General features: G+C 37.2%; 5 protein-coding genes across 9 annotated transcripts; 2 read left to right on the top strand and 3 right to left on the bottom strand.

The window, feature by feature from the left end:
- Window positions 1–245: 245 nt before the first annotated feature.
- On the top strand, window positions 246–8,234 carry LOC140765978 (uncharacterized). Of its 2 annotated transcripts, XR_012105253.1 has the most exons (13): window positions 246–586; window positions 679–743; window positions 938–1,036; window positions 1,301–1,433; window positions 2,048–2,107; window positions 3,616–3,675; window positions 3,830–3,952; window positions 5,023–5,094; window positions 5,200–5,337; window positions 6,093–6,248; window positions 7,142–7,243; window positions 7,903–7,985; window positions 8,177–8,234. XR_012105253.1 is itself a non-coding variant. In XM_073105338.1 (12 exons), the coding sequence occupies exons 1-12, from the start codon at window positions 362–364 to the stop codon at window positions 7,933–7,935; spliced, it is 1,266 nt and encodes a 421-aa protein (XP_072961439.1). In that variant the 5' UTR covers window positions 246–361; the 3' UTR covers window positions 7,936–8,234. The 2 variants fall into 2 exon arrangements, 1 of the variants encoding a protein (XP_072961439.1); XM_073105338.1 differs by having other exon boundaries at window positions 7,903–8,234.
- A 1,280-nt stretch (window positions 8,235–9,514) lies between these two features.
- LOC140766017 (early nodulin-like protein 3) lies at window positions 9,515–12,133 on the bottom strand. The gene is made up of 2 exons (XM_073105392.1): window positions 10,260–12,133; window positions 9,515–10,111 (listed from the first exon to the last, which is right to left on the bottom strand). Exons 1-2 carry the CDS (start codon window positions 10,429–10,431, stop codon window positions 9,687–9,689), a joined length of 597 nt encoding a protein of 198 aa, XP_072961493.1. The 5' UTR covers window positions 10,432–12,133; the 3' UTR covers window positions 9,515–9,686.
- Window positions 12,134–12,270: 137 nt separating this feature from the next.
- LOC140766016 (uncharacterized) lies at window positions 12,271–14,010 on the bottom strand. The gene is made up of 2 exons (XM_073105391.1): window positions 13,893–14,010; window positions 12,271–13,808 (listed from the first exon to the last, which is right to left on the bottom strand). The coding sequence occupies exon 2, from the start codon at window positions 13,804–13,806 to the stop codon at window positions 12,769–12,771; it is 1,038 nt and encodes a 345-aa protein (XP_072961492.1). The 5' UTR covers window positions 13,807–13,808; window positions 13,893–14,010; the 3' UTR covers window positions 12,271–12,768.
- A 2,857-nt stretch (window positions 14,011–16,867) lies between these two features.
- Window positions 16,868–20,520, top strand: LOC140764275 (trifunctional UDP-glucose 4,6-dehydratase/UDP-4-keto-6-deoxy-D-glucose 3,5-epimerase/UDP-4-keto-L-rhamnose-reductase RHM1). The gene is made up of 3 exons (XM_073102748.1): window positions 16,868–17,055; window positions 17,978–19,548; window positions 19,702–20,520. The coding sequence occupies exons 2-3, from the start codon at window positions 17,998–18,000 to the stop codon at window positions 20,164–20,166; spliced, it is 2,016 nt and encodes a 671-aa protein (XP_072958849.1). The 5' UTR covers window positions 16,868–17,055; window positions 17,978–17,997; the 3' UTR covers window positions 20,167–20,520.
- A 1,292-nt stretch (window positions 20,521–21,812) lies between these two features.
- LOC140764276 (E3 ubiquitin-protein ligase CCNB1IP1 homolog) lies at window positions 21,813–26,773 on the bottom strand. Of its 4 annotated transcripts, none has more exons than XM_073102751.1 (9): window positions 26,527–26,773; window positions 25,674–25,790; window positions 25,438–25,510; window positions 25,146–25,191; window positions 25,032–25,062; window positions 24,480–24,735; window positions 24,208–24,371; window positions 23,720–23,960; window positions 21,813–23,468 (listed from the first exon to the last, which is right to left on the bottom strand). In XM_073102751.1, exons 2-9 carry the CDS (start codon window positions 25,741–25,743, stop codon window positions 23,462–23,464), a joined length of 888 nt encoding a protein of 295 aa, XP_072958852.1. In that variant the 5' UTR covers window positions 25,744–25,790; window positions 26,527–26,773; the 3' UTR covers window positions 21,813–23,461. The 4 variants fall into 4 exon arrangements, with proteins under 4 accessions (XP_072958852.1, XP_072958850.1, XP_072958853.1 ...); XM_073102749.1 differs by having other exon boundaries at window positions 23,720–23,990; window positions 26,527–26,726; XM_073102752.1 differs by having other exon boundaries at window positions 21,813–23,960.
- Window positions 26,774–27,677: the final 904 nt, after the last annotated feature.

Below are 27,677 nucleotides of genomic sequence, written 5' to 3'. Positions count from 1 at the left end.
TATTGGATCATTGGGTCGGGTCGGGTCGGGCTTGGAACTAGACCCGACTCGTACCCGGCCTAACATGTTGTTTGCATTGGGTTCGGACTAAGCCCAACTCAAATTTCAGCCCATGTGCCCGTTTCCATCGTTCCAGCTCACTTCCTTAACGGGTCGGTTCCACTCTTGCGGGGACCCTTCCATCCGACCCGTTAATGAACCAAGAACACCCTTAAACCTCCCCGTCCCCCAAAATTCCCCGGAGGTGCTTTCTTTATCCATTCCCCTTATCGTCTCTCTCCCGCTCGACTCACTCCTCATAGAAGCCGGCGTCGGCATTAGAAGAGGAGGAGGAGCTCGGCGTCGAATTCGGAGTTCTCCAATGGCGCGGGGCACGGATAAGATGCTGAAGGCGGCGAAGCAGTTCGCGGAGGTGCACTACAAGGTGTTCGCTGCTCGCTACGGCCAGCAAATCCTCGACCTCCTCGAGCTCCCCATTAAGGTCGTGCTATCCCCCTTCACCCTCGCCTACGACGTAGCCGGATCCGCTCCTCGAGGGTTCGGCGTCCCCGAGCTCGCCTCTCGCGTCTCCTTCTCCGCCATCTTTGTAATGAATTCAATCCCCTTCTAGTCTGCTATGCTCGTTTACTTTCTTGAATTCTTCGGGGGAAACTCTAATTTGTGTGAGTTGGTTTGTAGCTGGTGGCGACGCTTGGGACGTACGACATCGCGCTGGAGCTGGGGAAGAAGGTGCTGTGCCAGAGGTGATTGCTTCTTTTTCTTCTTCTTGTTGATTTCTTGAATTATTTGGAGGATTAGTGGTATTTACTACCAGGGGTAGTGAGTTGCTATTACCTGCAATTGAGCACTTCAATTGCAATTAATAGCACAATTCTCTCTCTGATATAGGATTTGTAGCTGGTGCCATTGCCTTCTATTTTCTTTCTTTGCACTGTAGGAATTGTCGAACCTGCAATGGATGGCAAGCATTACGATGTACTATGTGCAAAGGCACAGGGAGAGTGAATTATCAAGTGAAAAACTACAGCCCAAAAAGGTACTTGGAAATTTGTTGGTATTTGCAAAGTTGCAATCTGCCTATCTCTTTTTCTCATGGAGGATTGTTTTCTGTTTTAAGTTCTTACTGCTACTTTCTCTGGCTTCTGTCTTTGTTATTTGGTATTTCTTCACATGCGAATTCCTTGAAATGATTTTTGTTATGCATATGACTATCTTCGCTTTCGGGATTCAAACATATTCGAAGTGGTAAGTACGTAATGTACAATGACCTATGTTCAGTTTCCTTGACATTCTTTTGTAGTGGGGAGCGGGCAACAGCTGAACATGTTGCAGAGGCCATTGTAGAGAATCGTGCGGAGCTGGTCCATCTTCCTTCTGCTATTAATCTTTCAGTACCTCTGCCAGTTAAAGACTGTCCTGACTGTGATGGATCTGTAAGATATATACATATTTCATGCTTCAGTCTAGCTGTTTAGTTTAAACCCCTTTTCTTAATTAGAGTTCGTTTCGTACATGGATCAGCTTTTCATTATCTCAGTCTTAAGACAGTTATCTCCAATAGTTGACTTATGTTTAATAGTTAGATACACTGCATTTGTCATTTAATTCTGCTGTCAATCTTTTTTAAGACAATATGTTGGGCTTTATGTTCTGTATTTTGATGTGTATGTGTCATTATATGACTATGCATCTATTGAAATGTTCTATACATACAAGTTTACGTGAATTAATTACTCTGCAATATGTACTTTGTCTTTCTAAACTTCTGCACAAGTCTTATGAAGATCGAATCATATCATCATACTCCAGTATTACGAATTTACAATGATATCTTATCTTTATTATCTGGCTGCTCAATCCAAATTCTTCCATGACCTCCTGCGAATGGTACTTTGTGCTGAACATCAATATTATGATGAGATCTCAAAATAATGAAACAAAGTATTAATGCTTCTACTAATTTCATATGCTGCATCATCCCCTTATACATATTCTTGGCAGTTGCCTTTCTCCTTTTTTCCATATGTTTTATGACCTAATACTGCAGGGTGTAATGAACTGCCCGGAGTGCAAACATCGATTGCAAATCAGGATATCTGCAGATGATGTAAGTAGACTTACTGTATTACCTTTTTGATTGATTGGATATATATGTAGTTGAGCTTCCTATTTCCCAAAATTATCCCTATAATAGTTGCAATAGGACTGGAAGTAAGAAGAAATTATCCATATCTCTTGACACTATTCAATACATTAATTTTCTTTTCCTGAACTTTATGTTGATATAAGCTTTCAATAACAGGAACAAAATTTTCATTTGTTTCAAAAAATCTAATTATTATAGAATAGCATTGTAAGATTACAACACTACACAGATATTCTTGCAAATTATTCTTCAAGATTTGAAAGGTAAAGCTGACTGTGGTTATTGTCATATTGTTAGCTAATCTTCTTACTTAGCTTTAAAATGAACTGTCTTGATCACATTCGGATTACAGTGTTTCTTCAATTAGGTAACGAAAAAAAAAATATATCAACTCACTTTACAGCTTGGCCGCCTAATTTATGTCCTCATATGTTTATTGCTTGTTCTAGGAAAGTGTGGTTGGGTTGGCAAAATTTGTAGACATGGACATGGTAAAGTTGTTTTGACAAGTTGGGGTTAGCATATATGTGGTTCTTGAATCTGGGCGACATATGGTTGAGGGGCTGTGTGAAAGTTGCAAGTTTGCAACCAACTGGGACTAATCATTAACTTAACAAATCATGTGACTGCTTAACAGAGTTGATACTTAGATCTTCCATGTGATAGCGCCATCAAGTTTTCACTGTTGACCATAGGAGTTCCAAAATTATCAAATATTTTATTCATAGAGGGTTCTTTTTGAAGCTGTTTAATCCTTTATTGCAGCTTCTAGGTTAAATCGTTTCTTTTCCTATTTTCGTGAAATCTTGAGGAACTTCTTTTGTCCCAACTATTCCAGTTAAAGGTTTTAAGAAAAGAAACTTGCTTTCTCCTTTAGAAACCCAAACCATATTAAAATGAGACATATTTAGCTTTCTTCCATCTGAAATTATGTAAATTATTTTTTGTGGAAGTGTTGGATGCTTTGGAGTTTGGAGTTTCTTCCATTATGTAATTTCACTATAAAACCAATCAGATAAAGTGAGTTCGATCCTGGCTCAGGATGAATGCTGGCTATAAAAACCAATCAGATCAAGTTTTTTTCATTTTGATTGAAGAAATTTATTACAATTTCTAGACTGTGATAAGATTTTCTTCTTATTTCATGGTGCCCTAGGATTGGATATGGGTGTCAGTATGTTTGTACTATGTGCCTATGTTTAGGTCCACTATCAGTCTGAACCTTATGTTGCCAAATCTGAACTGACAAATATAACAGCTTGATCTTGAAACAAAATGTTTGTAATAATCTGAACCCATATGCTTAACATACTGCTAGTCTTTTCTACTTTATAACTTCTCCTGCAGTTCTGCTTCTTATGATAATTTGGTAGTTCTTTGGGTTAGTGAAATGCAAAAATAGCAATGTCCAAAACACGGTTAGTTTTACATCTTAATTTGCTAATAGCAAATTTTTTATTTGTACTCAGATCATGGAGCCCCCTTGGAAAGCATATAATGTTATGAGGAAGATGGATTATCCCTATGAGGTAAGTATTATGACCTTTTCTTTCCCCATGCATATATGTGCAAGGGAACTTGCTTGAGTTCTCTTGATATAATTATTTAATTGATAAACTGGTTTCTTCATTTTATCTCTGTTTGTTGGTACTGTTGCTTATGCGGCTTTTCTTTTTCTCTCAGAACATTATTCATAGCATGAGGGATCCAAAGGTTGCAGCTTTTTGGTTAATCACCTTGCCACAAGTATTAGGAGGTTTTAATTATGATGATGATGTCAAGCAAAAAATTTGGTGGGCCTACAAGGTAGGTGGATTGCTGTCAAACATTTGTTTAGTTCATAACAGTCTGTTCTGTGGCATTACAGTAAATTGCTGTCATCAAGATTTAATTCATGCATCACAAGTAACTTTAATAGGTCAAACAAATTAAATTTGCTTTCTGATCTTAACTTTTCCAGTTTAACTGTTTTTATTTAGCTTATTCAGGTTTTTTACTGCTGAATATTGCACAAGCTTTTTATGCCTTCATTCATTTCTTTCTAGGATTTGTTTAAATCTCTCAAAAGGAATGCGCTATAACAGCATTGCATGTTTGGCAGGAAGGCTTCCAGTCTACAATAGGGACCAAGTTAAACTAAGACCGTAGCTTATGCTGTCACAATTTGTCATTTGCATCAATCTATGATTTTAATAATGTTGTTCACTTGTTCCTGATATTATCTCTGCCACAAAGCTGTTTAAAATAATATATTTTTTCAAGGTCGTGAAATTTCACTTTGGAATTTTAAAGCATAAGTTTTAGAAATATTGATGGTGATTGGAAACCCTTTGACAAATGAAGTGGAGTGACTTAACATAGAAAATTGTGCTAGAAGCTGTAAGGATCTGAGTGAAGTAGTTTGCATTGTCGGTGGTTAGCAGGGAGCTTATAGGAAGTGATGAAAAATCTGCAACGACTGATCCCTGTATATAGCATCCACATGCATATTTATACAGTCGAGTAGCAATTATAGAAAATTAAGACGCACACAATCTGTCCTATCCTACGGAATCTAAAATGTGTATTGTATATGAAATTAATTATATGGAGTTCTTTATTTATAGGAATGAGTTATGAGGCAGATGAGATTGGTGCAGTTATTATATAAATTATCACATGATGGAGAATAAAACTATATACTTAGAGCATTTTACATGAGAAAACAATCCTTTTGCTACTATTAGAAACTCGGAACCAGCATAATTCTGACTATGTGCCACCTTGATATTGGGGTAAACTTTGCATTCACAAATCTGTTGAAACTCATGTCATAGGTGACTCCTATTAGAAGCTCTTGTTTGTTGATCATTCATGGGTATTTTTTATTTATTTAGGAATCTATGCGCTATGATCAACTTCGAGATGTGGTTGTGAAGCGAAAGCCTGGTTGGGAGCACCTTCAAGATGTGAGTCTTACCCTACTACCGTGGAATTTATGGATTCTTCTCATAAACGCGAACAAGAGGAACTAACTACCTCTTGTGTTCTGATACTGGTTTCTACTTTTTCAGGCCCTTATATCTTTAGATCCTGTCCGTGCTAGGGAGGATCCAGTAATTGTGAAAAATATTCCTTATTACAAGGCTAAGAAAGCACTAGAGGCAGAAGTCATGAGGCTTGATGTACCTCCTCGCCCACAAAATTGGGGTGTAAGAAGTAGAATCTTTTGTACTTGCTAGTCTACTTATGTGCTTTCTCTTGTAAAAAACTAAGAATGTGATCTTCCATTGCTAGGCTGCTGCATGTTCTTTTCATGGTTCTTTGAGCATATTCAAGTCATTTCTAACAAGCTCAAGAATTTCTAATATATATGTCTCAAAAAATGCTAAATTCATAGTTTTCCATCTGAAAGTGAAAATTGCATGCATACCAGATTCGGACAGACTGTCACGCCACACCCTCAGGATGGTTCCCTACTTTCCTATTTCATATTTATCTCTCCAACTTCTTTGTTGTAGAATATAACCTTTGTATCTACACTATGTTTAGCTAGTTTCTTCTATGTATTTCATATGTAAATATTTTTGACAAATGTCTAATTATGACCTTGGAGATTCTGACAGCCTACGAGACAACTGAAATATTGTTAAAATAGGAGCACATACTGCTGGGTGACTTCACTGCTACCTTATGCTCCTATCTTGATATTTGCAAAATTGTTGTTCATAATTTAGGCATCCAAAATCCAGATCCATAATGCAAAATTTGTCCTATAGAATTTTTCATTTTTTCGTCACTTCAACTGGATCTTCACTTCAGATGGGCTGTATTTTCGATAAATGATTTCAATCAATTTCAGTAGTGATGAATGATATTTACATTAATTTTAGCATGCATATTTCCGAGAGAGACAGAATATGAGAGACGTCTTTATTGTTCTAAGTTCTGATTAGAGTATTTTTAGGAATTGGACCTTCCACTAAATTCATCTTCATGGACTGAGGAGGAACTAAAAGATCCAAAGAAGTTGCTTGAGATGACTACTCTTCTTAAAGCCCAAAGAGAAATTGCTGACAAAATACTTGATTCCCAGTGGGAAACCAAATGGCGCCAGGACAAGGTTTGTGTTCTTTGTTACCTTTATCTTTTATGCCACCATTCATTTTGCTACTGCCTGATTTGAATGTGATAATGATTTTCATTAGCGTGCTATTTAAGAGCTCGATCTTGATTTATTGTCAACATTTAATTAGGGAAAATAAAAAATTAAGAACAAAGGAGTCACATGCAGACATGCAGTGTCTCTTCTTTCAACATTGGCTAAAATAACTATAGTGCCGATATTTCACTGGCACATATCGTTATTTATTTCCTTTCATTCTTCTATGAAACTTACACTGTGAGGTTGTATAAAGCTATAGATTTGTTTTTCAAGTTCTAAATCCTGGATGGATCTAGGGAAAATGAATAAGTGAGGAGAGGGGAAGGGATTGGGAGAAACATAAGAATCATAACTTGCAAGGTAGTCGGAAAAAAGGCCACAAAAACTATTCAGTTTCATGTGGGTAACTCTATTCTACATCTACAAGGGCATCAATTGCAAAATAGTTTATGTTAGATTATAAATATAAAAGTTATTGTTTTCTAATAACTTAAGCTTTTAGAGAGGTTGTCAAGTTAATATTGTATCAGAGAAGATTTAGTTGGTTCAAATTTTATTAGTTCACATTTGCCTTAAAATATTAAATTTTCACCCATTTAAGTCAAGTCCATTTCGTGAGACTATGGAAATGTTTCAAAACTAATAAATGAGGATGTTAGAATATAAAATATAAAACATTACTGTTCTATAAAGTAGTTGGTACAGGCTAGCGACATGTTAACTATATGTGTGTGTATATGCACTAGACATGCCTTAATAAATAAATGTTTTGTTGTGTATGTGTGTAATATGTAATGTAGTCATAGTAGTGTTATAAGATTAACTTAAGCTTATGTATGATGTAATTACAGTTGAATGATCTATTAAAAGAGAAGGTGCAACCATACACCCAGAGCATTGAAAAAGGAGTTCTTCCGAAGTCTATACTCATACAAGCAGATCAAGAAAATAAGGTTCGAGTCCTCTCCCTCTTGTTTGTTGTGTCTGATATTTTTTGGTTTGTTGCTAATATTTACTTGTTAAAGTTCCCATGCACCTTATTCTCTACTTCTCGTTTTTTGCTTTATCATCCCTACCAAATCTGCTGTTTATTTTTAGTATTGTGGCATAAGTTTTTTTCATCTTTTAAAGGTACTTCATATGCACTATTAAGCAAAGTGACCGCTGTGGCTAACCTGGCAGATCTCCTCAAGGAGTCACGCACCTAACAGATCGTCTAAAATGTTGCAAATCAGTCACATCTTTTATCAAAAGGAAATCATTTAAACAAATGAAAGACTTTTCTTTGAGAGAAAAAATAAATGAAAGATATTATGTTTTTTTCCTTTTTTTTTCTCTGAAGACCATTTCTGGCCATGAAAGTCTTCATGCTTAGATGAATCCCAATCCTTGGCAGGGCAGTAAAATTGTCCTTTAACTTATTTAAGCCATCAGTGGTCAGAAAAAGAAGTGTGAAAACATTCTTAACATGAGATTGATGGTTTAATCTGTTGGTGCAGTTGTAAGTTGAAAGCATTCGTGAAGTCCATTGCAATATATGAGTTGAACTCTGTGTGTGTGTGTGTTCTACTTAATTCTCTCTAAATGTAAAATTGTTTCTTTATTGATTCAGAAGAAGAGACAACGAAGATGGTGGTTCTTTTGATTAGTTTTCTATGGGCTAGAGCCAGAGTTCTTATGATTCAGAAGAAAAAGGTGAGTCTACGGCAGAAAAGGTTTTGCACGGTCACTGAAATATTAAGAAACAAGTTGGTGCTGGTTTCTAGCCTTTCCTTGCGTCTTCTTACCAACTTCTATTGTTTTTGTCATGTTTTTTCTTTCTTTGTCTTTGATATTTTGCTTTCTTAGCTGTAAAAGATAACTTACTACATGTATGTGTCTTTCAGTGCTGTAAACATGTTAGCTCGCTAAGGTTAAGCAAGAGCTTCCAGGCACTTAAAATTATTGCATTTGGCTCCTTAGTAATCCTTTGCCTATGCCTGAGCTTGTCCTAAGCTGGATATCCAAAAGAGTTGGGACTTTGGTCTTTGGTCCAAAGATATAGGTGAGGGTTGGAATGTGGTTTTGGAGCTAAATGTATGGACTTTGGTCCAAATCAATCTTGCTTCGGGTAGTCTCGTAATTCCTTTGATGGGCAGTCTGTTTCTTGCTCCTATTTTTCGTTAAAAGGTAACATTTTCTTTGAGAAATTTTTGTGTGGCACGTACTAAATTTACTACCATCTTGGTATCCTACATCAGCACACTTAATTCTTCTATAGCTCTTTAAATTCTTAAGATATAAATTTATTATCTTTGCATGTGTCATGCTGCTTCTGGTCATCTGTAATAGAAATGTGGGCAGAGTATAATGCTTGTGATGGTATATGCGGTCAAAGAAAAGGTATTTCTGAAGTTAAATACAAGGAAAGTGTATGAATATGATATTTTCTCTCATCTTTGCCCTCCACTTAAAAGTTAAAACTTAGAGTTTGTGGATTAGGTTTTTACTTACAAAGGCTTGCATATGTCTTCTTCATGGGCTGCTTAAAATTACATCCTTGGTTCTAATTTAAGTCTTGTTGCTGACTTTGGTAAGGTAGAACTCTTCATTGGCAAAGGGAAACTCTTATAGTGTTGGTAAGGTTAGGTGAGATAATAATAACATCTTTACTTAGGAAATCATACTATGGGTGTGGTTTTGTATGCTAATTCAGGGCATGTGTGTCAATTTTTGTTTTTGTAATTAATAGAGCTTGCATGCTGTAAGTTGGATAAGAGGGTCTTCAGTATATAAGGCAACTTAGCCAACCTTTTCAAAGAGATGGCGACAATAGATAAAGCTTTCAAGAAAACTTAGTCACAACTCATGGTGCATTCAATTCATCATCCCAAGTAAATTCTTTTGATATTTGTGTGAGGGTATGGATTTAAATTTGCTCCTAGGTTTGGTTGTGAACACTATTATGATTACAATCCTAGGCTAGAAAATGAAACTGATGTATTATTTATAAACTATTCACCTATAAATTTTGGAAAAAATTATCAAATATTAACCTCAACCAACGTTCACGAACAAAGGAATTGATCTCATAATCTTTATCATAAATTTACCAAGTTACAGTGATGGACCTCTTCGTAGTTAAATTACTAATACTAAACATTCTCCTCCAATCAACTAGAGGCAAGAGCTAGCAAGTTGCATCATATCATGGTGTAGAACGTACGAATTAAATCATAAAACTGTTGCTTTATTGCTTAGCAAGTTGGTCCTTTCGAGGAGAATGTTTCAATCAATACCAATTAATAGCTGTCAAATGTCACAATAATCTGACTCTGAATTCAAACCTTAATAAACATCTAAAATGCCACAATGCATTCTAACGCGCACAAAATGATCCAAATTCAAATTATAAAGTCACCAACCAAAAAAGTCTTTGCCCAGGAACAGAGCTATTATTCCAAAGCCAAGCTTCGAGACACTTAGAACAGAGGAATAAGAGAAGGAGGAAGAGGAAGAAACATCAGGCAACGACGGAGGAGGAGCCGGCGACGCGCCATCTCCTTGCGATGGGCTCGAAGTAAATCTCGGCGCCTGCGCCGAAGATGGAGGCAGTGATGGGCTCTGTTTTCTCCTAATCGCCAACACCACAACGATCAACTTCTCACCCTTCTCGCAATTGCTCTGTTTTCCACTTATGAAGAAGAATGCCCCCGAGCGAGCTAGGTCAAACACTGAGTTGCCACCTTCCAATTTAAGGTAGGGGTTGGTCACATTGCATGACTCGTAGTGTTCTTTGCTCACCTCCAGGACTGTGTCCTCTTCTTTGTCATACTTGAATACTTATTGAGCCCACATTTGAGACAAATGAAAGACAAGGCGTTAGGATATAGAAAAGAAATGTTAAAAAAGTACTACAAGAAAACCAAGTTGGAAGAGAGAGAGAGAGAGAGAGAGAGAGAGAGAGAGAGAGAGAGAGAGAGAGAGTACCAAGCCTGTCGTTGACTTGAAATCTATTCCTCTTGGCCCAGTGGTCGAAAGTTTCAGAAGGGTTAGGCAGCCAACCATCTTGGGCACCAACAAAGTGATCATAAGCTAAACATTTATTAGTCACCAGAGCAAGCAATAGCAGAAGAATGGCATGCCTATAACCGCTCCTCATCTCCTCCGGAGCACTTACTTAGTGAGCTAAGAATTAAAGAAGGACGAAGAATAGCTTAAGTGATCACTTTCTTTTCTGTAGGGAGAGAGAGAGAGAGAGAGAGAGAGAGCGAGAGTGGAAGGCAGCGAGAATGGTGTGGGGTTTAAATAGAGGAGGAGGTGGTGGATGGTATGAGAGGTGGCTAATTTTATCAACGCAATAATTTCTCCGGCGCCCTGCGAGGCGCATGGCATTGGCCGCATGGTGGTGTTCATAACGGCTCGCTCTTCCGTTACGACTTTACGTAGCATCGCTCTTTTGTAAATGATTGTCGGACACGTGGCTAGATCCTAGGGATCCAACGGTAACCTGCTTGCAGTGTCCCACCTTGTCGTCTCTCCTGTGCTGAAATGTGATTTGGAGTTCCTTCTCTCTTTCTCTCTTTTTTTCTTTCTAGCTCTATTGATTCTGACAAGTATACTAAGATTGTTGGATACTAAGATTGTTGGAGAAAATATGGGGCTAATCGTACATCATTAGCTTTATTATCCATTTTCACAGGTTTTTTTTTCCTTTTTTTTCTCAACTAACTATAATATCTCCGGCTTCGCGTAGAAAAATAATTATTTTTTTCTCTTTATCTCCCTCTGAATAAGTGTAAGATGAGTCCTAAGATGGCCTAAAATTAAATCACAGGGTATTTTTTTTAATGAAAATTTTGAATAGACAACTATAGGATTAAAGTGTCAGAAAATATAAAAAAGGGCTATTAAAAACTGACAGTAGTTTAGGGGGTCTGCTAAAAAGGAAATGAAGAATTGGGATTATTTTGGATCTGGCTGGATGAGTTTTGGAACAGGAGGAGGTGTCATGGCCTATTCCTATGGAGGAAAAGAGCTCTTTTTTGGTTGATCCTCAGTAGGAGAGCTTCAATTTTGTTAAGCCATAGTGGGGGGTGGACTGGGTGTGGCTAATTCTAGTATTGGATTTATGAATTTTTTTTTTTATACTCTTGCTCATCTAAGCATAGCTGTATCAGGTGATCTAGTTCATTAATCTTAAGAATAAGCTGCTTTATAAAAGTACTAATTTGGTCTTTACATATAAACTATTTATTTATACACCAAAAAAAAATATTAGCCAGTCATTAAATTTAATAATTATCAGCAGTTATAAAACAATGATCCTGAAATTGTATTATCTTTCATGCATGCCTATATTGCCTCATCTCATGGAATTTGCCCAAGGAAAACTTTATCTTGCTCAACATCTAAACTAAAGCTACAATATCAAGTGAAGATGCAAAATGGAGAAGCTATCTGTTCTAAGAAGCTACTCAATTTAATCTACTCTTGTTCTGGTTGTACAAATAGCTGCACTGAAGACTCACCAACACTTCACTTATTAAAACAAATACACATTCTAAGACATTCAAAAAGCAAATGTTAATTGGTAAGTGGTGATGAAACTGAATCCAGGTATAGACCCAAATAAAGGCAATCATACAGTCTTTTCTGGCTATAAGCAAAGGATATCAGTCTTATCCAACATTAAGGCAGCATTAGAAGGGTGTTAGATCCACAAAATCATAATAAAAAGGCATCCACAGAAGGTTTCAGAAGAGACTGACCACTCATGAGAAATGCATTTGTTGTCAGTTCATCTATTAACTGAAAAGTACCAATATGCTTAGCTTGAAGATAAAACGATAGCTCTCTTTGAACTGCGGCGTTTACCCACATAATTGGCCAAAAATCTCCTTTCTCTGTAAACTAGATTTACAAGCTTTAGATATTGAGAGAAAACATCTGGTACTAGTTAAGGGTTTATGGATAAAATTAAATGGCTAAGATCTCATAATACCAAACAACTGCTGTGTAAGCAATATGAAGGATTGCCATGACAACTAAATAATGTTCAAATAAGAAATTACAGTTGACTGCTACAAGTTTCTCACACTTTCAGAACAATTGGACTGATTTGACACTGCTACATCCAAGTATAGAAGTATAAGTAGGAGATCAAACAAGCACAAAAACATACCTTAAGTATCAGAAGTTTCCATGTTATGATTGCACTATGTGGGATGATGTATAACCAAGATTGACATGTTTTGGGATGTCCTGGCAAAGAAGGTTAAGCTTGCCATGTTATGAACAAATCGTGCAATATCCTTCAAAGTTTCCTGAAAGCCTCCTAGCCAGATTCAAAAAGCTAATAACACTCAGCAGATTTAAACATGTTTTCCTGAAGAAGAAGATCCTGAAAAAAATCCCATCATCTTGTTATCAGGGAACTTGAAAATAATGAGTGTTCCATGTCCTAAGAGGGCCAAACTTCAAAGACTACTTGTCCCTTTCACTTCATGTGGGACTCAAACCATTCAAAAATATCATCAGATTGTAAACTTGAAAATTCATGGTACCCATATGCAAGATTTAACTCTTCTTCCACATGATTAATCCAGCCATACTTCTCAGATAAAAGATTCTTCTCCTTAAGAGCGTCCTTCCAAGGAGTACGCCGACCATCACTTTTCATATATCCCTTGTCATCCACAAATCCCTTATGACGAAAAATCTCAAGGAACTTAACGGCAAAGCTCTGGCCCAAACCAGGGATCCTATCAGATAAATACGTTGGAGTCAAAGAGAACTCCATACATTTAATCTCCTTAACTTCAACTCCCTCATTCTTTAAAGCTTTCATGTTAGTCCCTACCAAGCTCATCCTGATGCGGTCTTTCGGCATATGAACAAAAAGAGTAGGTGGGTATCCCTTTGGTGCACCCATATCATCAAACAGTCCTTCTGCAATCATAATAGTGATGCTACTAAACTTCATCTTAGCAGCAAGTGCAGATACAAAGTACCCACCAGAAGAAGCCCCCAAAGCCACAACGGGAAGACCCTCAAGCTTATATTTTCGAATCCACCATTTGATGATCCATTCAACATTCTCCATCTCCCTTTCAAATGACCAACATTTCCCCAAACTAGAGATGGTCAATACCGCAAATTTCCGTTCTAGGGCTTGAAGAACAAAAATTCTCTCTTCAGGCAATCCATCGCAACTTGGGCAGTTGGACGACTTATCCCAGAAATTGGTAGCTCGGACATTGCATCCATGGGCTATAAAAAGAACCGCTTTTGGCGAAGTGGGTATTTGCCATATGACATCAGTACCGTTCACGGACTGCAGAGAAGGCTGGAATTGGGTGGAATTCTCAGAGCTGTTCCATTTCAAAGTGCTCGGGAGCTCAGAAGGGGAACTGGGTCTTCCTCTAATTAGAACTAAGGTTGTGATTAAGATCACAACACAAGAAGCAAGAGCGATCGCTCCTTGTCTCTGTGAGCCATGGAATGCCCTAATTGCCCTTCGCAGTGCAATCCACATCACTGAGCATATCGTACAGCAATTATATAAGTTGCAATTGGGAAATTTCCAAGCATAACGAAGGAATTAGCCATGAAAATTCTCACCTTGTAAAATGCGACGGTGAGGGAGATTGGTCAGAGAAAAGCTTGACGAAAACTGGATCCAAGACGCTTAGACGGATCAAGAAGCCACCGCGAAATGAAGACTACAAGACGATTCTAACCCCAATGGACTGGGCCCCCTACAAAACCAAATGCAGCAACAGTTCTAAAAGCAATTGGCCAGAGTCAACTCCTACGGACTCAAATCCGACCACATGATGAGTCTAGACTCAATCCGACCATCATACGAATTGGCTTGATATAATTATATGATAAAGTATTTTAGGCTCTCTCACATCACCGTTCTCCTCTCTTCCATCCACCACCAAATCCTGCTCCCACTCTCTTCTTTCTATATGTTTTAACTCCAAAATTTACTAACCAAACATGATAAATTAAATAAATCCTAAGAAAAATAACTGTATAGAATTCTTTACTTGCACTTCTCAATTCCTACATGTTAGAATTCCTCTAGAAAATTTTCCTAACGTTCTCAGATAGGCCCTCGTCTCGTTTCATAGGCCTCACCCAGTCCATAAGATTACACATATTTAAGTGTAAGTTTAACTACTGGGGCTTGGGATCCAAATAATCTCCACTTCTGGGACTGAACAAATCCAACGACAGCAGCAACTCCAATTAAATATAAAGCAAAATATAAACGAGCCAAATATGAACAAAGCTTAGCTCGCTGGCATGATAACCTAATCTTGATCTATATACCCAAATCTGACGGTTGAAACTTGATTAAAAGTGATAGATATCTAAGCCTTTAGATTGGGATTCAATGGTTAGATCATTAATCTAGTCAGTTGAGCTATGCTCAGAATGAGCTTAACTTAGATCGCCAAACTAAATGAGCTAAAACACAAGTTGGCTCGATGTTTTTGAGCTGAACACAAGCTAGGATGTTCAACTCATTTGTTCAACTTGGCTTGTGCTTGAGTTCAATAAAACTAAGCTCCGAATGAGCTTGGCTTAGCTCGCTAAGCTAAATGAGCTAAAACACAAGTTGGCCCGATCTTTTCGATCTCAACACGAGCAAGGTTGTTCAGCTCATTTTTTTTTTTTTCAACAACTTAGCTTGTGTTTGAGTTCAATAAATTTAATTTTCAAACCAAACACCGCTGATATCCAACTACTCATGCTGGTTTTATTGAGCTCTCACTATTTGGGGGTTATCTTGTAAATATCAAGTCATAAATGTACCTAAAACATATGAATATGATTGGCAAATAAATATCAGCAATATAATGACAAAAACCTGGGATCTCTTGATTATCATATTAATACTATTTTCTTGTTGTACCAGAAATTAAATGAAAAAAAAGTGTAGAAGATAGTTAAAATTCAGATGAGGCGGATCCATGTATCAAGTGAATGAGAATTAAAAGTAATTTATATAATTTTTTTGAAAAGAATTGTATGTCAATTATCGATTCAATTAGTAATTTATATTTAAAAAGTATCGATCGAATCAGTGATTTTCAAACACATCTAGTAATCAAAAACTCGGTTCTCTCATACAGTAGCGCTACATATGCATGATAAAAGAGTATAAACGAATAAATTAAAAAAAAATTGAAACGGTAGTAGGTAGCAAAGTTATGTTCCACATCCTCCGAAACGAAATGGGAGTAGGTAATAGCAAACTAAGTAGCAAAGTAGCAATATCCCAATCCATCACGCCTGCAATCCTGCATGCATTTGAGAACCAACAACCACTTGTGGGCCCTTTTTAAGGTTCAAGTGCAGCAGATCTTTGTTGCTTCTTTAACTTCACCACCAACTGCCCCAACAACCCACCGTTAGCAGCAATAAGAGTTATTATCAACATATCATAAATTAATCCATACAACTCCCAACTTTTTTATTGCATTTTAATTCCAAAAATATCGTAAACCGGTGAAATTATCACATCCTACCTGTTTCAGATCTACCTCCCCATATATTGAATATTGTGATGAGCCTTACCCTTTAACCGATTAGATTCCACTATGGCACTATCGCGCTGCCGCGTCAGCAAAAAGTCCAATGAAACTATCTTACGACTAGCCACGGGTGCATAGAACGCGCTGCGTTCTCTCCTTACACGGCAGTCTATTATTCGCTGAAAACTAGCCATGGAAAGAGTATGACTACTTACTTTTACACTAATACCCCCAAGCTTTTGCCAATTTATACGTACATCTCCTTGTTAATAAAAATTGTTAAATTACTATTTTACTCTTATTTTTTTAACAGTAAATGTAAATTATTCCTAGATGATTTAAAATTGATGGCATAATAAGCACGCATTATTTTTAATAGAAAATCATAACGGCTCGATGGCATAATACGCACGCATTATTTTTAATAGAAAGTTATAACGGCTAACTAATAAAACGAGCATTTTAAAATATTTAAGAGGATATATAATTTAAGCCTCGTACATTTTAAGAATAATTTTTTTCTTATTTTAGAATATGACACAAATTCTAGAATACATTAAAATTACTTTTTAATACTATACACTAACTCAAAAGATATTTATGATAATTTTATAAAAAAATAAAATATTTTTTTAATATTTTTCTTCACGATATATCACGCATCAAATATAATTATTATACTTTTATTACAGAATACAAGCGAATACAAAAATAGTTATTACTATAATAAAAATTTTATTTTAAAAATAACAAAAGAGTGATATTTATTTTAGAACTTATCTTTTAGTACAGTAGATGAGGGCAAGGGTAAAAGTATATATATGAGTAGTAGATTCCTGCATCTAGGGATGCAGGCGATCCGAGAGCGGTGCGGCATCCGGGAAATGACCCTGACCTTCGCATCGGGACGACGGACCGCGACCGCGTTTACAGCTGGGCCGATCGAAAAGGAAAACGCGAACAGAGGAAAGAAGGAAATAAAAATAAAATAAAGACACCCGAAAAAAAGACGAGCGTAGATATAAATCGAACCACCCACAGGCCACAGCCAGACCCCATCGAACACGCTCGCCTGCGGGGAGAAAAAAACATACCCCTCTCCTTCGCTCTCGTCCATTTAATTCTCTTCGCCAACGAACCTTCTCCTCTCGTGTCTCTCTCTCGATCGCTCGCTGCGCTAATATATACTTCGCCATTCCCGCCATTACCTCTTCAGCGATCACCGACTCGAATCCGTAAGTCTCTCTCTCTCGCGCTCTCATCTCTCTAATCTCTCCGATCTATTCGATCTCGATTCGACCTTCGATTCTTGCGTCGACTTCGTCTAATTCGGATCAGATCTGAGATTTGTGCCCTTTTCGTGTCCGAATCTCCCTGGATTTTGAGTTTTTTTTTTTATCTTTCTTTCGGTTTGCGCTTGTGAAGCTGGGGGTTAGGGCATGGAATCGTTGATCTCTGGAGCAATTTCGTCTTCGTTACCTTTCTTGGCGCCGGATCGAGAGTTTCCTTGTGATTAATGCGTTTTAGGTGGTAGATTTCTCGCCATTGATGTTGGATCTTTATTGTTAGATTAGTGGAGTTCTTTAACCGGAGGCCGATCTCTAGTTTATTTTGATCCGAGTGTTACATTGCGCTGGTGTTTGCCAGCAGTTTCCGGTAGATCTGGAATGAGTTGTAACGTAGATGTGCGATATCTTTTTGTTTAATGTTTTTCGTTTCTCTTGTACCTGACAAGATCTCCTTAATTAGGTTTACCATTTCATTATGAACTGAGGAATGATGTCTTCAACGCATCTAGTAACTGATTAGATCTCAAAGAATGAATATTAAATGATTTTTTTTTCATTTTTTTATTTCCTAGCCTCGGACGAATATTAAATATATCATTGCATTTGGGCCAGTATGTTTTTGCCAGCAGTAACTGGATTCTAGGTGAAACTTATTATCTTGATATCTAGAGATTGCTCTAACAAATGTGATTCGGCTAAATTTGTAGAATTATTTAATTATGGATTTCTGTGTATCACGGTCTCTCTTATTTGTTCTGATTACTTGTTGTTTGCTGCAAATGGCATACTATTATTTTCAATTGTCTTGCTTTTCTACATTGTGAAACCGTTTATTGATTTTTTTTATTTTTTATTTTTGGGCTTACAGGTACTGAAAAATAAAGAAGAATGGCGTCATATAAACCTAAGAACATCCTGATCACAGGGGCAGCTGGCTTCATTGCCTCTCATGTTGCCAACCGCCTAGTCCGGAACTACCCTGATTACAAGATTGTGGTTCTCGACAAGCTTGACTATTGCTCTAATCTAAAGAACCTTCTTCCTTCTCGTTCATCCCCTAACTTTAAATTTGTCAAGGGAGATATTGCTAGCGCGGACCTTGTCAACTTCCTCCTGATCACTGAGTCCATTGATACCATTATGCACTTTGCAGCCCAGACACATGTTGACAATTCTTTTGGCAACTCATTTGAGTTCACTAAGAATAATATTTATGGTACTCATGTCCTCCTTGAGGCCTGCAAAGTCACTGGCCAGATCCGACGGTTCATTCATGTTAGTACTGATGAAGTTTATGGAGAGACCGATGAGGATGCTGTGGTTGGAAATCATGAAGCCTCCCAGCTATTGCCGACAAACCCTTATTCTGCTACCAAAGCTGGGGCAGAGATGCTTGTTATGGCATATGGAAGATCCTATGGATTACCTGTTATAACTACTCGAGGCAACAATGTGTACGGGCCCAATCAGTTCCCTGAGAAGCTTATCCCAAAGTTTATCCTCTTGGCCATGAGAGGACAGCCCCTCCCAATTCATGGAGATGGATCTAATGTTAGGAGCTATCTCTACTGTGAGGATGTCGCAGAGGCATTTGAGGTTGTTCTTCACCGTGGAGAAGTTGGGCATGTTTACAATATCGGGACGAAAAAAGAGAGGAGAGTGATAGATGTGGCAAAGGATATCTGTAAGCTTTTCTCGCTCGATCCTGATGCTGTTATTAAATTTGTTGACAACAGGCCCTTCAATGATCAAAGATACTTCCTAGATGACCAGAAACTGAAAAATATTGGGTGGTCAGAGCGGACTATATGGGAGGAAGGACTAAGGAAGACTATTGAATGGTATACAAGTAATCCTAATTGGTGGGGCGATGTTTCTGGTGCACTTTTGCCTCATCCAAGGATGCTAATGATGCCTGGTCAGTTTGAGGGCTCTGAAGAGAACAAGGGCATGGTTTATCAGTTCACGAACAATCAGATGAAGTTGGTGGTTCCTACTTCAAAGAGCAGTTCTCAGAAGCCCTCCCTTAAATTCTTGATTTATGGTAGGACTGGATGGATTGGTGGGCTTCTTGGGAAGATATGTGAGAAGCAAGATATACCATTTGAATATGGAAAGGGTCGTCTCGAAGAGCGTTCTCAGCTCTTATTAGATGTTCAGACTGTGAAACCAACACATGTCTTCAATGCTGCTGGTGTAACTGGTAGACCTAACGTTGACTGGTGTGAATCTCACAAGCCAGACACTATTCGCACCAATGTTGTGGGTACTTTAAATCTAGCAGACGTCTGCAGAGAACATGGGTTATTAATGATGAATTATGCTACAGGGTGCATTTTTGAATATGATGATGGACACCCAGAAGGGTCAGGCATTGGATTTAAGGAGGAAGACAAGCCAAACTTTGCTGGCTCATTCTACTCGAAGACCAAGGCTATGGTAAACACTGGTTTTTTTGTTGATATGTTTAGATTTACTCTGTGAATTCTGTTGATATGTTTAGATTTGCTCTGTGAATTGATAATGTATCTGTGATTACCATTAAATTGTATATCTTCTATAACTCTCATCACCTTTTCATGGACAATGCAGGTTGAAGAGCTTTTGAAAGAGTACGAGAATGTCTGCACTCTACGAGTTCGTATGCCTATATCTTCTGACCTCAACAATCCACGCAATTTTATTACAAAGATATCTCGTTACAATAAAGTGGTGAACATTCCAAACAGTATGACAGTCTTGGATGAGCTTCTGCCAATATCAGTTGAGATGGCAAAAAGGAATTGTAAGGGCATATGGAACTTCACTAATCCTGGCGTTGTCAGTCACAATGAGATCTTGGAGATGTACAAGAGCTACATTGATCCCAAATTTAAGTGGGCCAATTTTACCCTTGAAGAGCAGGCAAAAGTAATTGTTGCAGCCCGAAGCAACAACGAGATGGATGCTTCAAAGTTGAAGAATGAATTCCCAGAGTTGCTATCTATCAAAGACTCACTGATCAAGTATGTTTTTGAGCCCAACAGGAAGGTTCCGGCTGGTGGGATAGCTGATTGAAGCTACCAATATTTCTAGAGTTCTTTATTAACCTTTACAGTCTGTAATAGCTAGCAGAACTTTGATCTCTGTCTTCCATTGCATTTTCCCTATTATAAGTCAGGTTATTCATCATATTGATTTTATTACTATCACATTGTAGAAGGGCAAGTCCTCTGTTGGGAGGATAATTCCCCAAGTTGTCATGACCTCTTGTTTCGTTCTTTTAGTGGTCTTGTCTTGTCTGCTTGAGTTTATAGTACATTGGCATTTAGTTTGCCTAGAAATGGAAGACTAGTCCATTTGAGAAAAATTGTAGTCTATTGAATTTCTATTTAATTGATTTACCCAATGAAATTCATATCCTTATTGCTATTTCCATCTATCCTCAGAATTTTCATCTTGAAATTTTTATTAGTTTTTATTCTCTAACTTTTGCTATGTAGTATGGTCTTGCATGTTTCAGAACAACCTCTCAAGCAATGGACAGATAAGTTACATCTTTCCCTCTTCAGGCCTCACAGGTGCCTCATTCATTAGACACGCTGTATAGGTTTTTATGTTTGTTGAATACTAGTAAAATGCATCTAATTTCTGGTGTGAACCACTTTATATTTAGATATAAGTGAACTTAATGATTTTATTATTTTTTAACTCAAAACTATTCTGCGGTTGTACTTCCGTACATCTACTCCATGTAGTGTTTTCTTTGCTGGCATTTACAAGTTCAATATAGCTGTAAGCAAGTGTGTTCATGCTTTTGGTCTTTGTGTACATTGTGTTATGCATGCTATTTTGTGTGCACATAAACATAGTGCGTTGTGTTTGTGTTTTGGAAGAGAAATCTGTACTCTAAAAAAATTGGAGTCTAAATTATGAATTGATTAGATCAACTTGGATACTAGTAATGAGAAATTTGTTACTTCACCTGCAGCAATCGATAAAGCATTTCCAGTTGTTACCTGTTGATTAAATTAGGATACAACACTATGTGCAAAGGTCTGTAATATATTTAATGTCAATCAGGTTCTTACCATGTAGCTAAATTCATGTTGATCTTATTGCATGTCAACACTATGTACCAGGTTCTTACCAGTGCTTATTGGGCTTGTGGGGGAACTGGCATTACAGGGTTACAAGGTAAAGAATGCAAATCTCTTATATCAGATTTTTGCAGGTGGATTTCATGTCCTTCTACATTTCCATTTTTACAGACATTAAATGAACCTTCTTGTGCTGCATTCTTGTGACATCTAGCTAAGTAAAATTCTCCTGGTATTAGTTACCTCGATATAATAATGTACATTGTTTTTCTTTTGTCTTTTTCCTTTTTCTTCTTTGACTAATGAAGGCCATTCAGGGATATATAACGCATTTATGCTTCAACTCTTCAGGGAAGTTTTTCTATTTGTTGCCTGCTAGGTAGCTAGAGCACAAGCATTTTGCTTTATTTTGACTATTTGTAATGGTAAAATAAACCATCCTTATGCACAGGTGACATATCAGCTTAGGGTGGGGCCGAGTTTGGTCTATTCCGTTCTTTGGCTGCTGTTGTTGAATCAAGTTCTTTTTTCTGCAGCTAATTGTCATTGATAGATAATCCTGTCTTACCAGGTTGTTAATTTGTCTAATATATTGTGCAACTCTTTTCAAGCTCTTTTATTCTCTTTTTGTTTTTTTTTTGGGGAGCTTAGACTAATTGCTTTCTTTCTTAGTCCGCTCTTCCTTACAGTCACCTGGACAGGAAACATTCAACCATTTTTCAAAGCTACAAGAAGCTAAGAAACATTTCAGAGGTCTTTTTTTTTTCATGTCATTTTCATTTACATGTAAAGAGTTGCTACAAACTAGTTTTGTCTTCTTTGTATCCTTGCTCTTCTGTTCATCTGCCTCACTTCTTGGATCTTGTTCCTGAGATAATATTTTATATTTCTCTCTCCACATTTTTTGAGTTCGTATTTAATGACCTCTGAGCAAAGGACACAAAATGCTACAGAGCCTTCTTGATGAAGAGGAAGGATCAGGTACCATTTTCGTTAAGATCATTGTATTCTGGATCAAGTTACAGTAGGTGTTAACATAAACTGGACATTAAGCATTAATTCCAAATTTCTATTTTTCTTTTTATGCATCACATTCTTTTCTCTTTTTCAGTGGTAAGCCTATTATTTTCGTGGAGCACACGCAGCTTTCAGATGCCTAGTGGTATTAATATTAGAAGTCCACCGTCACCGACTTTTCTTGGGGTCATGCAAGTAAGTTAACTTTACATGGAGCCAGTCACCGTACCGATTACGCTACACTTCACATGGATCCAGTCCACTAAATCTTGACAACGGTTCTCTTTCTATCTATCTCTCTCTCTCTCTATATATATATACTGAAACGAGCCTACTCTTGCGATGATGCTCCTTACACATGCCGACTGAATTCTCTGTTCTCAGGTCACATTGTTTGTATGTGCCAGAGACTGATCTCCCTTACGTGGAGCAACGTGACTTTCGTGGCGTAAAGAAGACATGTCGTGCTGCTAAGCTGGATACTTCACATGCATCATGAGTATAGCTGTATGGGATAATTCATGTGCATCGTCATTACTCTCTGGCTGATGCATCCTAACTTTACTTTTAAGGCCCGCTAAATGATACGTTATTTCTGGTGGTAAAGTTTGGCCTGCTCCTTTATTGCCGGAGAATTGTGATCTCACGATTACAGGGGGTTAGGTTTTTCTTTTTTAGATATCTGAAAGGAGAATTGAGGATTATGACGTTACTGATTTTATATATTTCGGATGATTTAATCTCTCTGGATTTATATTTTTGATGATTAGTTCTTGACCTGGACTAATTTAGACTTAAATTCAACTCAGAGTTTGACCAGATCACGTGCTTATAAATTCTCATGCTTCTGGTGCTTTTTACTCACTCTGTTTCTCCTTCCCCTCAAATCTGAGAGCCCAAATGCAAACACTAAATCCTCTCATCATTCACATACGGCTCTTTAACTGAGCCCACTTACCTCTGGGAGGTCAGCAATATGGGCCCCAGCAAATAATTCTTACTCGAGGGAAATTTACACAACTAAACTATTTGTATTCACCCACCAATCTGTAATCAACTAAGTTTTCCTTCTATAAAGAAAAAAGAACCAGCTCTTGTCTCCTCCTTTTGACCTTCAAAAAAGTACTATATTTTGCATGACTTCGCAATAACATCTAATATAAGATTCAACTACTACAGTAGAGGGAGACAGCAGAGTAGAACAAACTGCTTACAGCATTTGACTGGAAAGCATCATTCCCTGCTATTCTCCCATCCTACAACCTGAAACATCAGGTTAATCAATTAGCTATATTTTAACCCAGAAGTATTCAAATGGGAAGCAACAACAAATTGATCAACTAAAATAAAAGATATTAACCAACAGATGGCATTCCTACTGATATATTTTGTATCAAAATATCTATTTGACTATATTTTCCTTGACCTACTGAGGCAATTGTGTATTGAAGTATTTTTGAAATAGCTAATGTGTGTGTCTATATACATATTATCAGGGAGGGAAGAGTCTTTACGTGAACATGTGAGGTCGGCTACGTGATAGCTGAGGACGCTTCATGGGTGAGATTATGAGATTCCGCAACGCCGCTGCAGGATTGCTCACACCAGCTCCAAAGCTGGTGCGTGCTGGTCGTCTGGTTCCACCATCAACAGGAGCTGCTGCAGTATGGGCTGGAGAACCTCCAGAAAGTTCGAAAGCACCTGAGCTGGAATTCTTCTGCCTTGCTGCTGAAGGCCACACCTCTTCTCTCCGCCCTGGAGTTTCAGGAGAAAGAACCGATCGATCTGCAACAAGTAAATCAGCTGTATTTGTGGAGAGTTTAAGCAAATCTTCATATAGCTGTCTGAGTGAAATAAAAGCAAAGATGGAATTCTAATTTCTAGGTGAAAACCAAATATTAAAATCAATTTCAAAATTTTAAGAGTAGATTGACTATTTATATCAATAAAGTGAGCTAATTAGATTGATAATTTTTCTCGGGATGATAAGCTTTGAGATTACCCTGTCTGATGGGGTCTCTCCCCTCCATCATGTTAGCCATGCCTGAAAACAAATCTGGCTCAGATCTTGCGAAGAAGTTATTTACAGGTTGGATTGCTGAACGTTTCACGGAATCATACTCGCTTCTTAACTGATCATACATCTCATCAAGCTTTCTTTTTTGCCTGGTTTGTTTTCAGAACAAAATCTATCAGGACTAGATTCAATTGTAATATCAGGATAAGACGGAAATCCGACAGTGAAATTAATTCTGAGGATTTTAAAGGTACAACCTAGATTTTTCAGCATATTTTTCTTGTAACTCTTGCTTATCTTTTGTCAAGCTTTCCAATTCCTGTTCCATCATCTGGCACCTTTTGGCCATTTTCTGGTAGGCAGTGTGCACCTCCTCCAGCTTCTCTGTAAACTTGGCCTGCATAACCTCGCATTTCTGCCTGCATTGCCCAACAATCTTGTTCATCTTGTATTGCATCTCTAGTTCTTTTTGTCCAATATAGAACATCACGCTTCTGTATGCACTCTTCATAACTGATTTTTATCGGGTCAAAGAAAGAAAAAGGACAAGAGAAACTCTTCGTAAATCTTTGACTTCTTAATTCTTTATCTATTTTTTTAATTGCTGTCAGGCAATGCTTGCATGATTGCATAACATGTAGCTCCAATTTTTTTCAGATCCTATTTGTCTTTAACTGATAACACAAGAATTAGCTTAAGGAGACCTTCAATTACAAATTACCAACTTATAAAAGAAATTTTGCCTTTTTTCAGATGAACTTCTTAAAGATATTTGAATGAATCATCGCAAACATATGATTCAAGGATACGTATTTGCGGAGAAATTCCAGCCATAGACATCTGAAACAGAAAGATCCATTTACAAAATATGAGTACTGGAAAACAAATTGTGTATATAAGGAAAACAGTACTATATATCTTACATTTATCCATTCATCGCCAGGATTTATATCCACAGGTCTCATGAGACTGAAAAAATCAAAAGAGAGTATGTTCACCAGAAGTAACCAATAGAATTATAGAAAAGAGAAAGTATGTTCACCAGAAGCAATAAGTTGTTCCTTGATTTTGTTTCTAAAAAAGGTACAGCTAACTAAGGACATAACATCAACAAGGCAACAGTATTTACTAGAAGAATGCTATGTTAAGTTGTTATCACAATGGAGAAGATTAGTAGATACAAGAGGATCCTGGCTTAGAGGAAGAAAGACTTACCTTTTTGAGAGGACCTGGTCACAAATTGGACAAACAGCATCATTGTTGAGTATCTTGTTAGCATCTTCAGGACCTATTCAATACGTTAACGATATTAAATAACAGTTACAGTTCATTTCTAAGATTTCTTCTCTTCAAAAGTATAGCATGTCTAGATTCTACATTTCTCAGTCTAGTGGCATATATAAAATGTTATTTTGATCGAGGTGAAGGGAAAATGATAAATATTTGCATACATAAGAGATGGCCACATGTAGTTGTTATGGCTTGCCCTTCCAACTCCCTCCAGCAAGCGTTGCACCTCATCTCACCTTGAAATTTTTACTTCCATGGCACTTAGAAAGAGATTTTAACTGCAGGAATTCAATAACAAAATGGAGGGATCATAGTCATACTGAAAATAATTAATATCCATGGAATGAGAGGCGGTGACTATAGGACCAGATGAATACTCAATTTCAATGTTACCCATTGTCCACTATTACTAGCATTGCAAATCATATTAAAATAACTAGAAAAAAAAAAAGATAAACCAATTATTTTGCTTGCTCAAGAATCAAGATGAATACTTGAAAGTGGTCTACATGAAAGGAGGTTAAGGTTACCATCACTAATACTAGATTTCTTGGTTCATCGGTCTAAAGAAATTCTCGGATCAAATTCACAAATTTGTCAGGAATTGCACAAATCACTCAGAAATCTGTGAAGTCTCATAGGTAGAACATGTATCCACGAAATACATATAGTCTTAGGGGACTAAGAATAGAGGCAAGTAGATCCATCCCATCACCTCAGGGGTGTTATACCAAATTTTAGGGCCAATTCCTGCTCATCTAGCATAGACTATACGAACAAATCAACGTGAAAAGTAAATAAAATTCCAAAAAAATAACTAAATTAAATATATGTCGCGAAATTTGAACGCAGAAACCCTATAATGGTTTACATTTAACAAAATCTTGATAAAGGCACACAACGAGCTGGAAATTCGCTTACTTCGTGCAGATCTGATAAAGAATCTAACATTACACGGATCGAAAGAAAAGTTCGCATCAGAGAGTCTAAAAGATGATCGGATCAGAGTAGTACCGTGAGAAGACGATGAAGAGATCGGAGATTTTAAATCTGAAGCTTGCGGCGTACAACAATGGTAGAGAATAAGAATCCAGGGAGTAGTGAGATCTCTTGTAGAAGAATCGTAGAAGAATGGCGTCGCCTCCTTTGGGGGGTTTCGCGGGGGCAAGGAAGAGAAGAAGAAAGCCAGAACGGCGGCAATCTCTTTTTTATAGCGTCATTTTTGAACTGAAGTCAGTGAGATGAAAGCTAAGCAGCAGGGGGCCCGGCCCAGCAATACATGCTCGAACTAATATTGAACTTTGAAAGGGACTAAAATGAATAATCCATACTGAGTAACTGAGTAATAACCTTTCATTTATGTTCAAGCGTTTTAAGGGCAGTCACATTTTTTGATTCAAGAACAACTACCAATCTCATTTCAGGGACCTAGCAACACTTGAGTGTTGGTAGATATATTACAATTGTCATTATAATTAATTTTTTAAAACATATTTATAATCAATTATTGTTAAAGTTAATATATACATATAAATAACTAACATACTCTTCTTTCTTAAAATTTAGTGTAAGATATTTTTAGATGGTCTTTATCTTGTCTAAAAAGAAATATTTTCTTTGAATTATGATATTAGGTAACATCAGATAACTTTTAAATTATTATAAATAATTTGTACAATAAAAAATTAATATTTTTCAAATATAAGTTTTAATTATGAATAGTTAAATTTAATTAACCGAATAATATTTTTAAAAGAGCAAATAATTTTAGAAGCAATTATTATATTTTTGAATTTATTAAATATATTCTCTTTTTTTTGAAATATGTCAATAAGTCAATTTAGTTACAGAAGTAACTATATATTTAAGCTGGATAAGAATATTTCTTCGTTATAAAAAGAATATGTGCATGCCCAAGTCCTCGTCATAGTATGCAAAACTATGCTAGTTGCCAACTTGCATATAACCAACCAACCTCTCACAAGTTTCCAAGAATAGACACGCCTGACCGGATATTGGACAAGGGAGCAACCGGATAATCTCGAGCGGATATCTTCCAAAGTTCCACGCAGACGCCAGAATCTATTATGTCGCCAGAAAGATGCCACGTTGCGAGCTCACTACCCAGCGGTCCACAATATCTCAAAGCTGCGGTCGGCGCAACA

This window comes from Typha angustifolia, chromosome 8 (genome assembly GCF_048772165.1).
Source record: "Typha angustifolia cultivar Huaian chromosome 8, ASM4877216v1, whole genome shotgun sequence".
NCBI classification, from domain to species: domain Eukaryota; kingdom Viridiplantae; phylum Streptophyta; class Magnoliopsida; order Poales; family Typhaceae; genus Typha; species Typha angustifolia.
The sequence above is the reverse complement of the archived record's forward strand: the minus strand, read 5'-3'. Positions and strand labels throughout refer to the sequence as shown.